This window comes from Pelophylax lessonae, assembly GCF_965119305.1.
Source record: "Pelophylax lessonae genome assembly, chromosome: 2".
NCBI classification, from domain to species: domain Eukaryota; kingdom Metazoa; phylum Chordata; class Amphibia; order Anura; family Ranidae; genus Pelophylax; species Pelophylax lessonae.
In genome coordinates this window covers 278,788,878-278,802,650 of record NC_138769.1, presented here as the reverse complement: position 1 = coordinate 278,802,650, position 13,773 = coordinate 278,788,878, and the positions used below count along the sequence as shown (strand labels likewise).

At 47.9% G+C, this 13,773-nt stretch overlaps 1 protein-coding gene across 1 annotated transcript in view; it reads left to right on the top strand.

Moving 5' to 3' along the window:
• The window catches only part of SLC6A17 (solute carrier family 6 member 17), a 1,289,761-nt gene that overhangs the window by 459,622 nt on the left and 816,366 nt on the right, over positions 1-13,773 (top strand). The window contains exon 7 of the mRNA XM_082246730.1: positions 11,103-11,295. Within this exon, the coding sequence (XP_082102856.1) occupies positions 11,103-11,295 (193 nt within the window). The remainder of the gene's footprint in view (positions 1-11,102; positions 11,296-13,773) is intronic.

Sequence of the window (13,773 nt, the reverse complement as noted above, 5' to 3'; positions counted from 1 at the left end):
CGCCATCTTGTCCGCCTCACGCTGGCCCCACGGTGTGGCTGAGAAGAGGTGCCGGAGGTCCGTGGGGCGAGCGGGAACCCCCCCGGGTGGTTAGGAGGAAGGTCTGCGCTTTGCTGGCATCGCTGGAGGGGGAGTATGGGAGAAAGGGCTGCTGCAGGACAAGAGGTGGGCTCGGGAAGCAGGAGCTCAAAGACGATGCATCCTCACGCCATCAAGGTGAGGCCATGCCCCGGCACTGCGTTACTGCGAAAATTGTGCAGTTGTACGACCCTGTACCCAAATACAATTGATGTCCTTTTTTTGCCCACAAATAGAGCTTTCTTTTGGTGGTATTTGATCACCTCTGTGGATTTTAGATTTTGCAATATAAACAAAAAGCCACAATTTTGAAAACAAAACGCCATATTTTTTACTTTCTGCTATAAAACATTCCCAATAAATTTTTTTTAAAAATTGCATTTTTTTATCAGTTTAGGCCAATTTGTATTCTGCTACCTATTCCCAAAAAGCGTATTTTAATTGGTTTGCGGAAAAGTTATAGCATTTACAAACTACGGGATAGATTTTTGGACTTTTCATTTATTTATTTATTTATTTATTAGTAATGGCAGTGATCTGCATTTTTTAGCAGGACTGTGACATTGCAGCAGACAGATCAGACCCCTAACTGACATTTTAGAAACTTTTTGGGGACCAGTGACACTAATACAGTAATCAGTGCTAAATAATATGCACTGTTACTGTATAAATGACACTGGCAGGGAAGGGGTTGATACTGGGGGTGATCAAAGGGGTTAAATGTATGCCTACTGACTGTGTGTGTGTGGGGGGGGGGGTGTTCTGTGACAGGCACAGAGAGATCGCAGTTTCAGCTTAGCTTAAACTGCTGATCTCTCCCTGCCTGTCTGACATAAGATCCGCCAGCTTTGTTTACATAAGCAGGCAGGTCTTCTTTCGTTTTTTTAGACGATCGTGGGAGGTTAACGGCAATCACCGCCGCTCCTCCCACAGCCCGCCTCCCGCTGTGTCTAAGCGCCGCCGAAACCACATGCACTCCAGTCACGTAGTACTACGTGACTGGACGCAGCCGAGCCGCCCTGCCACAATAATATTATGGTGGGCGGTCGGCAAGGGGTTAACGAGACGGGTACCAGCCACACCCATATCCCTTCCACAGGTTTAGCAGACTCCCCCTCAAGGGACGTCCATGACATACTGGTACCTTCCCAGCCTAGCTGCCCATAAGTCAGAACCTCAGATCCTGGTGTGGGCTTTGACTTTAAAGTGGGAAGAATGGAGTCTACCTTTTAAACAGAGGATATTTTTCAAGCATCTCAAAAAAGAGCGCTTAAATTTTCAATTTCTTGAGGAACTTGGAGAGCATCACGGATAAATGGGGCAAGGTTGAGATGAAGAACTTGCTAACGAAGGTGACCAAGTTGTATCCCTTTAAGAGTGAGGAAGTTAGGGGCGTGGCCGGCAGCCGAGGACGATGGCCGCGTGAGAGTAGAGCTCCGTATCCTTTGGTTCTTCTCCGGCGTGCATAAGCGACAAGGGTAAGCGACACCAGCCTGGTTACCCACCGGAACCCTCTCTCCACACCCGCTGGCCACGGGGAAGCGAAAAAACCACGGGAAGCCCCGCAAACTTAAGGACTTTTTTGCCTCAACTAGCACGCCGCGCTCTCAAAATGGCGCCGCGGCCTGCTCGCAGCGCAGCGGGGCTCACGAGCCCCGGGGGGGTGGTTTGGCGGGCTCTCCTTCCCCGGCCTCGCCATCCCCGGGCTCTGGACATTGGTCTCCCCCGGGTCCCTCTCCATCTGACAGCCCGAAGAAGGCGGCTCCACGGCGCTCTCCCGACCATCACTATGTGGGGGACAGCAGGGCGGGAGACATTTCCCAGGACAGCACTCTGGAATTTTATGAGCACATCAGAGACTTTCCTACCACGGGGCAGCCTCTCAACGATACCAGAATGAAGGAAATGCTCCTAACCTTCACCGGATCGCTATATAGAGATCTTATGTCCTGTGTTACACATCTCAGAACCGATGTGACAGGCCTGGGAGGTAAAGATGGACGATTTCTCGGTGGCTCATAATGAGCTGGTGGACGCTCACAAGGATACATCGGATGAGGTGGAGACACTTAAAGCTAAATTGGCCGACTTGGAGGACAGAAATCGGCGCAACAACATTAAGTTGCGGGGAGTAGCGGAAACTGTTCCTCCTGCTGAACTGCGCTCCTATGTACAGGCTTTCATCATGGCCCTGCTGCCTGACACCTTAGCTGGTGAGGTTATTGTGGATAGAGCTCACCGCCTGCCCAAGCCCCAGCATCTGACTGAAAAAGTGCCTAGGGATGTCATAGCGAGGATCCATTTCTTTCACGTGAAGGATGACCTCATGAGAATGGCTAGGAAGACATCCCCTCTCCCTGACCCATACCAAGGGATCACTGTGTATGCGGACCTCTCTCAGTACACGATGGCTGCCCGCAAGAAGCTGATTTCATTGACGAAACTTTTCAGGAATAACAAGGTAGTTTACTCGTGGGGGTACCCCACAAAATTGCTTATCGTACGAGAAGGCCGCACTTATGTTATCCGTACAGAGGAGGAGGGATTTCGTCTGGCTAAGACTTGGGGCCTATTGCCTGATCCGGAGGCTCCTATGCATGAGTCCAACTCTCCCTCACACTTGGACCCGGAGTGGACCTTGGTAAAGTGATCCTGCAATGCCCCTATGACCGGGGGTTTGTGGCACGGTTGGGGGTGATAATCCTCGCTTTTTCTATGGGCTGGTGTCCAGGAGGGAACTGGAGGGTGGGAGCTGTTCCCCCCCTACCCACTACTTGTGATTGAGTTCGCATGATGGGGTTTACCCCGTGCTCTACCTGTGTCATGTTTTGTGATGTTTTTTGGACTTGTGTTTTTGTTTTCTTTTGTTTTTTCAGCCTCCTTACAAGCACCGACTTGAATGTGGACTTTGGACTTTCCTCATGTGCTCAGTACACTCCCGCAGTAGGGAGGTTTCATGGCTCTGCTCCGATGGACGGATTTACTGGGTATGGTGAGAGTATACTCAGTGACTCCCTGATTTTTTTTGATGATCATTTTCTCTTTTATGAAACTAGTCTCATCCTCGGGATGACCCTTACTCGTTTATATTTTGAATTCTCATGCCACTGAAATTTATTACTTTAAATGCCCATGGATTGAACAGCCCCTTTAAGCGGCGGTCTCTTTGGAGGGAGGCTCGCAGTCTTAGGGGGGATGTTCTGTGTGTGTAGGAGACCCATTTTGCGAAATCTAAACAGCCTAAATGCTCAGATAAACGATACCCCCACATTTTCACGGCTTCTGGGGCGACCAAGCGAAAAGGGGTTTTAATAGCTGTATCTCAATCTGGGGCGTTTCAGCTGCATGACACGATTGTGGATGACGCAGGTCGCTATTTAGTACTCATATGTGACATTAATAATGTCACATATACTATAGTTAACGTATATGCACCTAACCAACGCCAAATCAAATTTCTGCGATCACTGGTTAAGAAAGTGGACCGAGTCAAGAGGGGTCTCCTCCTATATTGTGGGTATTTCAATTGTATAACCGATGCATCCTTGGACTGTACTCTCCCTCAGAGGCATGCACGAACCACGCTACAGAGGTTCTTGCACACTTCTGATCTCTATGACCTGTGGCGATGTGTCAATTCTACTGAGCGGGACTACACGTATTTCTCGGCACCCATCAGTCGTACTCCAGACTGGATCTCTTTGTGGCAGACCTGTCTGTGCTGCGTCTGGTGGTGTCCGCCACTATACATACCATTTCCTGGTCTGATCACGCCCCGGTCTCTGTGGTGGTCGCGGAGAAGCACAATGAGGTGCCTGTACATTTGTGGCGGAACAACGTCTCTATTCTCCGGGACCCAGGCCACGGGGAGCGGTTGTGGGGTCAGATTGAGGACTTTTTCCAACATAACGATAGGTCTGACACTGATATTTTTACCTTGTGGTGTGCTCATAAAGCGTATGTTCGGGGCCTGCTCCTACAGCTGGCCTCTAGAGTTAAAAGGGAACGTGCAAAGGTTATGTCCTCTCTCATGTCTCGACTTAAGGACCTAGAGACTAGACATAAGGCCTCCCCTACACCTACATTGCTGCTGGAACTCAATGACTGTAGAGCGCAGGTGAGAACTAAATTGCTGGAGGAACACCAATCTTTGCTGTTTCGCTCTAAAGCGCGGTTTTATGCTTCTGGAAATCGCGCGGGTAAAATGTTGGCCAACTATCTTCGGAAGAGGCAACAACAGGCTAAATTATCCTCTTTAAAGGATCCTCACACCTCTCGCACTGTCTATCACCCGTCTGAGATAGCTAATGCCTTTGCTAAGTACTATACTGATCTGTATAACCTGAAGGACGATGCGGCTTCACCGCAACCATCGGCGGAGAGTATACAGAGGTTCCTGGAAAGATTGAGCCTGCCCACGGTCTCAGGAGAGATGTTGGCGAGCTTGAATGCCCCTATTACGGAACAGGAAATTGAGATGGCTATTGGTTCTCTGCCCCCTAATAATTTACTGGGGGCGGATGGCTTTTCAGCCGAATATTTTAAGACCTTCGGTTCCGTAGTAACGCCATACTTAGGCCGGGTGTTTAATGCCGCTATGACTAGATCTTTTTTCCCAGCAGAGATGCTTCAAGCTGTCATAGTGGCGCTGCCAAAACCGGGGAAGTCACCTGATGCTCCACAGAATTTCCGCCCCACATCCTTGCTGAATTCTGATCTGAAGCTTTATGAAAAGATTTGGGCGCAAAGACTAGGGAAGGTCACACCCTTACTAGTGCAAAGTGATCAGGTTGGATTTGTTACGGGCAGGCAGGCCCCCGATGGAACTAGACGGATGTTTGATCTCCTGTCTGTGGTGGAAAGTCGCAGGGTGCCCTCAGTGTTCCTGACCCTCGATGTGGAAAAAGCGTTTGATAGGGTTCACTGGGGGTACCTAAAGGCGACGTTATCGAAATTTGGGCTTCGGGGTCCTGTCTGCTCGGCCATTTCGGCCTTGTACACTACTCCCTTGGCTAGGGTCTTTACTAGCACAGCTATGTCTGAAACCTTTACGATCACTAATGGCACACGTCAGGGGTGTCCTCTGTCTCCCCTGATCTTCTCCCTAGTTATGGAGCCACTGGCGGAGGCCATTCGGAGTGACCCATCCATATTGGGTGTTAGGGTGGGAGACAGGGAACATAAAATAGGGTTATTTGCAGATGACGTTATACTCACTCTGACCTCTCCGCCCTCGTCCTTGCGCAACCTGGCTAGGGTGCTGGATGAGTTCGGGGAGGTCTCGTATTACAAATTGAATACTTCCAAGTCCCAGTGCCTCCCGATGTATGTCCCCTCTAGAGATCTGGAGGCGTTGAGGACAGAACATCCCTTTCAATGGGCTTCCAAGTCCTTATTATATTTGGGAATACGGTTATCATTTCCAACAGCCTCTACCTACTCGATTAATTATTCTGAATTAACTAAGATAGTGCAGAAGGATCTGTCCCACATTGCCCGACACGAATTGTCGTGGATGGGCAAGGTGGTGGCGCTTAAAATGCTGGTACTACCCAAAATTGTGTACTACTTCCGAACGATACCTATAATCGTTCCACAACCTTTCTTTAATGACACGGACAAGCAGTTTAGGAAGTTTTTATGGAACGGGAAAGTACCCAAGCTCTCCTACTCTACCCTTCGTTGGCCTAGGAGCTGGGGGGGTGTGGGACTGCCGGATCTTAGAAGTTACCAGGCAGCGGCTCTCCTGGATCAGGCTAAGGAGTGGTGCAACCCCCACTCCGATAAGTTGTGGGTTATCATTGAGAGGGCCCTGGTAGCCAATAGAGACCTTCCCTCCCTACTAATAGCGGCTCAAACTGGGCGGAGTCTCCATCTTCCTGGAGTTCCGGCCATTCAGGCTACAGTTCATGGTTGGGGGGCTCTGCGACAGGTGTCTGAAATCCCTACTTTGCCTAAAGACCTCACACTGGCCTCCTACGAATTTCTCATTCCCTCGCTGAGGTGTCCCAACCCTGGTGCCCAACGCTCCCTTACCTATTCCCAGGTTCTGTCCTCCTCCACCCCCTATGGTTTTTTTTTCTGGCACAACTGCGACATTATCACTTGAAGTTCCCGGAATTGCGAGTACAGGTGCCTCAGGAGGTGTGGGAGTACCTCACTTCGGGGAAACCGAGAGCAGGCGGGTTATCTTGGTTCTATAGAGTATTGACGCAACCTAAGGCCCAGTCCAAACTGAAGTGTATGGTAACATGGGAAAGGGACCTTGATGCAGAATATTCTATTGGGGATTGGCAGGCAGCTGTACAATCCTATTTTAAATATACGCACTGCACTAACCACTGGGAAGGGGCTCTTAAACTATTGCATAGGAGCTACCTTACTCCATCCAGACTGGTCCATATGTACGAGGACTCTTCAGATGCTTGCTGGAGGGAATGTGGAGCGAGAGGCACTGTACTCCATACATTTTGGGGATGTAGGAAACTACGGAGCTACTGGGTGGCCATCTACGCCTTGGTGGCCGCGGTTACGGGGCTAAAACTGCCTATGACGCCGTCATTGGCCCTACTGAATTTAGGCATTCAGTCTGTCCCGAAAGAACATAGATGTATTCTTTCACATATCCTAACGGCGGCTAGAACTAATGTAGCGGCGGCATGGAGGTCTACCAAAATCCCCACGGTCTATGAAGTCATCACCCGAGTGAAAACAATTCACTTGTATGAAAAAAATTTTTTTAGCTCGGGAAATAATTTCCAAACATTTCAGCAGCAATGGAGAGGGTGGCTAGATAAATACCCTGATTGAGCACGATTACTGTTCACTTGCTTGTAAATTGGTATTGCTGATTGTTTACTGCATACAGGAGGTTTTGTTTGTTTGGACTGTCCAGTTGATAGTCTACTGGTTTTCAACTTTTGAGTGTTATCTACTCCGTTCTTGTTATGTATCCTATCACAGCAGAGCCTTCAGGGGCCCGTTCTATCCCATGCTTACGGTTAGCTGGGAGGAAGAGATATAAGGTATGGGATTGGGGCACTAGGGACCCACAGACGCTTAATGTAGATTTGGCTGGGGGGGGGGGGGTGGGAGCCCGGGGGGCTTGGGCACAGTATGCTCCCGAAGGGGTGCCGAGCTCCTTGGGTATCTCACCTGGGCCCTCAAGGGCACCCCGGCTGTATCGCTTGGCACGCACTTGAGGTTCCCTAAGGAATTAGCTAGAACTCTGAGGAGCTCTGTGTAATGTATGTACAAGTTGTGATATGAGCTATATTTTCTCATGTTGTATTATTTTGTTCTTTGTAATGCTAACGAAATATGTTATTGTATGTTGAAAATCTTTAATAAAAACTTATTGAAAAGAAGAGTGAGGAAGTTAGACACTTGGAGTCAGCACCTTTGGTGGATGCAGCCATGATGTGGTTAGTAAAACCCGTAAATCTTCCACTAGAGGATACGTTGTCCTTTAAAGACGGCCTTGAGAGAAGGATCAACACTGACTCCAAAGGAATTTATGTGACAGCAGACATGGCCTGCAAACCAGCCCTGGCCCTGGCAGCTATGTCCAAAGCAATGGAGGTCTGGACGGATAATGTGGATGAGGCTCTGAAGAAGTGGCCAGGATTTCGGCCATTCAAGAGTTGAGGCTGGCGCCGGCTTTTCTGGGGGAGGCTTCTATCGCCTGTATCTGCCTGGTGGCATGGGTCATGCTCTCCTCTGTCATCGTCAAGCGTGCCTTGTGGATTTGGCCTAGATTAGCTGACCCCGCCTCTAAACAGGCGTGGTGTAGGATTTCCTTTGAGGGTTCCTTGCTCTTTGACAACACATTAGACAGCACCATAGCCCATGCCCTTATGGGGTAAGTCAGTATTTCTGCTCTAGGACTGGCGCCTGCTAAGCCAGAAGAGGGCACGGCCCAGAAGACAGAGCTCTACAGACCTGGCCATGCTTTCAGAAAAACTCCAGAGTCTTCAAAAAGTGGGTCAGCAGGCGGCCCGGAGGCCACCAAGTCTTTTTGAGATTGGGCGCGCTCTGGCAGGCTGGGTGGGGGCACGTCTCCTCCACTTCCGGCATGCCTGGGCGGTCTCAATGCAGGATCATTGGACCATCAGGACGATCCCCTCTGACCATACCTGGGTGCTCAGCAGCGCCCCTTAGCTCAGGTTTGTTCCCACTACCCTTCCACACTCCAAAGAAAAGAGGCTCCTATCTTATGTAGAGTAACACAGGGTGCTGCCGTGCCTGTTTCAGACAGCGAGAAGTTTTGGGGCATTTACTAGCCTCTCTTCATGATCCAGAAGAAAAATGGCACATGGAGACCTGTCATAGACCTTAGCCATCTGAACATGTTCATCAGGAAGGAAAAGTTCAAAATGGAAACCTTGTGTCCATAGATCTGAAGGACTCTTACTTCCATGTTCCTGTAGTGGACGATTTCCAGAAGTTTCTTCGCTTTACCATAGGCCAGGTTCACCTCCAGTTTACCTGTTTCCTGTTCAGGCTTTTGACATCCCCCTGGTATTTTCAAAAGTCTTACTGGCTGTCATAGCTCTGATCAGGACAAGAGGCATTCGCCTACACCATTACCTGGACAACCTTCTTTTGCTGTCCGAGGACAGGGAGCAGCTGCTGGTACACAGAGCTCAAGTTATCTCCACATTCCTAGAGTTCGGCTGAACTTGGAGAAGAGTCACCTGGAGCCCACTCAATCCCTAGTATTTCTTGGGGCCCAAATTAATACAATCACGGGCACCATCTCCCTCCCCTGGAAAGAATCCCAGTGATTCAGGACAGAATATGTCTAGCACTGTCCTTTTTATTTTAAGGGCCTCACAGTTCCTTTAGGGTTATCGGCACCATGGTGGCCACGGCGTCTATGGTGGAATGGGCACAGTGGAGGATGCATTCTTTCCAGAAGGGTTTCCTTCAGCAATGGAGTCCAGGGAGCAAAGACCAATCCATCAACATAACTCCATCAATGAGGGATAGCCTCCCTTGGTGGCTGCAACGGAAGAATCTTCTCAACTGCCACTCCATTGCACCAATTTCTTTGGTCACAATTACTACGAACACCAGCAACACGGGTTGGGATGCTCATTGCCTGACAGAGTTAGCTCAGGGCAGATGAAGCTTTCCTTTTCCCTCCTGCCCCACTCATCTGGACCTGAGGGTCTGGTTCTTGAGAGTTTAAGGCTGGAGGCCCTAGGCTGCCATGATGGGGTCATCTCTACCCTAATGAGTGCTAGGATAGCAAGCACAAACAGGGTCTATGAGAGGATATTGCCAAGATTTGCGAAAAAATTGCCTCCACTACCGGTTCATGCAGCAACCCGGCAGTCCAGGATGTCCTGGGTTTTCTACAATCCAGCCTTGACCTGGCCCTGTCAGTCAGCTGCTTTCGGAAGCAGGTGTCTGCAGTATCGGCCTTCAATAGGCTATCCTTGGCTAGACACTCTCTTGTCTGCTAGTTCTTCAAAGGAGCAGTAAGATGTAGGCCTCAGTGGAAGCCAAGGTTCCTCAAATGGGACCTTCCATTCGTCCTTGACTTTCTCTCAGGAACAGCATTGGAGCATGTAAAGCCAGTCTCTATCAAAGATCTTTCCCTCAAAGCTGCCTTTTTGGTAGCTGCCAGGTCAGCAAAAAACTGTCTCCGAGATAGGAGCCCTGGGTTGTAAAGAACAGTTTTTAACATTCTTTCCAGACCGAGTGGTGGTAAACTCTATGCTGGGGCCAAATCCCAAGGTGACATTGTCTTTCACAAAAACTAGGAGATTGTTCTAGCAATGTTCAGGTCATCCAAAAGTTCCAACATTCATCCACTGGATGTGAGGGAAAATCTAAAACTGCATCTGCAAACCACAGCTCCCTTCTGTCTACCTGACCATCTGTTTGTCCTCTTTCACTGAAGGAACAAGGGAATGTGTGCCTCTTCCAGATCAATTGCAGCGTTCACGCCATTCAGTGGGCTTAAAAATAAGGTCATGGCATCTCCAGAGGCACACTCAACCGGAAGTGTCTCTACATCATGGGCGGCCTCATGGCACGTCACTCCTGAAGTAATCTTCAGAGCAGCTTCGTGGTCTTCATTTAACACCTTTTATGGCTCGTTACTGTGTTGAGCTGACCTCTTTATCTTCTATTAACTTTGGTTTAGGAATCCTGTCTAACGGTGCAAATTAAACCTTTTTTATTTTGTTCTGCAATTGCTCACCCGGTTGTGTTTGGCCAGTTATTTCCCACATGTATGCTGCCATGGAGTCTGTAAGGAAAACGGAAAATTTCCTATCAAATACTTACCGTAATTTTCCTTTCCTGATGGACTCCATGGCAGCAGGAGTTCCCTCCCAGTATCATGAGTAGGCTAGTTATGGAAAGCAGCCTCTGGCTTGGAGCAAACATGTATGGAAGTAGGGGCCCGAAAGGGTAAGAGAGGAGGTGGCGTTAACCCACACATATGCTGCCATGGAGTCCACCAGGAAAGGAAAATTATGGTAAATATTTGATAGGAAATCTTTTGTTTTATATTGAATAACAATAAAATCAGCAACTGGACTGAACATTTCTTTTAACTGTGGCAGCCAATGATTCATTTATTCTCCCTGTTCATGGGATTTCTAAGCCTGGGCTGTTGCTGTTATACACCTATTTACAAGGTTTTGCAGAGATGTGTGGCTTATAGGACATTTTTCTTTCTATTTGAGGTTTGTTACAGAGCTACAATTTAAAATTCAAAGGGCTTTTCTGATAGGATAGGTCTAAAAACAGTAGACCATAAAAAAAGCAGTGGACTCCAGAGTAGATTCTATGAAGACACACACATCAAACTAATGCGGTACATGTAGATAATTATGTGCATAAATGTAGTATCACATGTCACTAAAGGCATGTGTAGTAATTCTATTTGTTTTTTTGTTTTTTTCTGCAGTACCAGTTAATATACCTTTTACTCTGCACATCAGCTACATATTATATACAAAGGTACAATTTTGTTCTGTTTCACTGATTTCCGTTTTCTCTTGCAGAAATGCTGAAAAAATTATAGGATATTTAAATTCTCATGTTCTGAGCTATGATCTTATTCCACCACATATCAACTTCTCTCACCTGACCACAGTAGATTATGCGGAAATGTATCAAGTCATTAAAACTGTGAAAGAGAAACACTTTCAAGATCTTCACCTTGATGCATGTTTGCTAGAGGATGAACTGGATAAGGTATGACTATGTATTGTACTGTACATTTTGGAAAATATTTCCCAGAGAGAATGCCAGCATATTGTATTACAGTAACATAAACAATAATGCGCAGCGTGGTAGCGCCTCTCTCCAACCTTATAAATATAAGTCGCTCCGACTTAGAAAAAGGGTCCTGAGCTTCTTTGGGGCGACCTGGAGCGACCTGCATTGACTTCAATGATATGAAGTCCGTGCCGGCCGCTCCAAGGTCGCGGTGTGAGCTGCGCACCGCGATTACACAGGTCGCCCCGGCAAGTCGGGTCGCGCCTGTGTGAACCGGCACTGAAACAAACGCTTTAATTCATTGTCACATTTTGCACACTTACGTTGCATATTTTTTATTTTAGTACAAATAGTACCATTTCCAATGGTTGTTTGTAAAATGAGAACCTTCATATCACCTGCCATAGCCCTCCCCCATCTTTCCTCATTTCACCCACCAATAGGGGCTGAACCCTGTCTGACCTGTCTGACCCATTCTAATCTAATTCACCCTCCCCCTCAATCCTAGTTTAAATACTCACCCAGCCTTCCCATAAACCTCTCCCCCAGCACAGCAGACCCCCTTTCATTTAGGTGCAAACCATCTTTAGCAACCTCCTTTTCCATAGGTTGTACCCCAATGAAAAGTCAGCCCAGTGGTCTAAAAAACCTAAATCCCTCCTCCTTACACCAGGCCATGCATTTAGTTCTCTCATCTCCCGGTCTTTCCTGTGTTGCGCATGGCACAGGCAATATTTCAGAGAATATCACCTTGGAGGTCCTTCCCTTCAACTTGCAGCTTAGTTCTTTAAATTGGTTCTTAAGGAGCCTCCACCATCCATATTTTCTGTCATTGGTTCCAACGTGGTCCAAGACAGCTGGGTCATGCCTAGCCCCTCCCAGTAATTTATCAACCCGATCCGCCACATGCCGGACCCTGGCACCAGGGAGACAGCAAACCATTCGGTTGAGGCGATCCTGGCGACAATTTATTCTTTCAGTCCTTCTGATTATTGAATCTCTTATTACCACCAACTGTCTAGGCCTACCTGCATTGCCCTTACTACCCCTACTAGATGGTCTGCTCTCCTGGCTGTTAGGGGTAAGAGTGACATCCAAGGTGCCACCTGTGAGTTTACCACCCCCACATCTTCGCCCAACTTGGCAAATCTGTTAGGGTGCTCAAACCCAAGGCTGGCCTTTCCTTTTCTGTGAGCCCCATACCACTCCCTCTAATTGCATTAACCCATCTTCCTACCTGAAAATCCTGACTTACCCCTCCACCCTCCCAATTAACCCTGCTAGCCACCTGATCAGTGAGTAGAGGACACAATTCAAAGTTCTCAGTTCTGCCCAGTGTTGCAATTTGCTCCTCCAGATCTGAGCTTCCAGAAGGACAACCCGCTCACATCTGTCGCAGGGGTATCCATCCTGGAGCTGTTGCTCCATTGTTGTATACATGTGACACACTATGCACTGCACAGAATCTTCAATCCTGCTAGCACACATTTTCCAGTTACAATATTAATATTATTAACAGGAAATGTCAGTTTTTAACTCACCACTTGTCTAAGTTTAGCAAGCAGAAAGGTGGACGAGCTGAAGGATGAACAAACTCAGGAATGGGTTCTACATGAATGTATATACAGTATCTCACAAAAGTCAGTACACCCCTCACATTTTTGTAAATATTTATTATATAGTTTCATGTGACAACACTGAAAAAATACACTTTGCTAAAATGTAAAGTAGTGAGTGTACAGCTTGTATAACAATGTAAAATTTGCTTTCCCCTCAAAATAACTCAACACACAGCCATTAATGTCTAAACTGCTGGCAACAAAAATCAGTACACCCCTAAGGAAAAATGTTCAAATTGGGCCCAAAGTATGAATATTTTGTGTGGTTACCATTATTTTCCAGTGCTGCCTTAACCCTCTTGGGCATGGAGTTCCCCAGAGCTTCACAGGTTGTCACTGGAGTCCTTTTCCACTCCTTCGACGGAGCTGGTGGATGTTAAAGACATTGCACTCCTCCACCTTCCATTTGAGGTTGCCCCACAGATGCTCAATAGGGTTTAGGTTTGGAGACATACTTGGCCAGTCCATCACCTCTACCCTCAGCTTCTTTAGCAAGGCAGTTGTCGTCATGGAGGTGTGTTTGGGGTCGTTATCATGTTGGAATACTGCCCTGCGGCCCAGTCTTCGAAGGGAGGAGATCATGCTCTGCTTCAGTATTTCACAGTACATGTTCCCTCAATGAACTGTAGCTCTCCAGTTTTCGGCAGCACTTATGCAGCCCCAGAACATGACACTCCCACCACCATTCTTGACTGTAGGCAAAACACACTTGTCTTTGTTCTCCTCACCTGGTTGCGGCAACACTCGCTTGACACCATCTGAACCAAATAACTTTGTCTCATCAGACCACAGGACATGGTTCCAATAATCCACCTCAACCTCTGAACAACCTCTG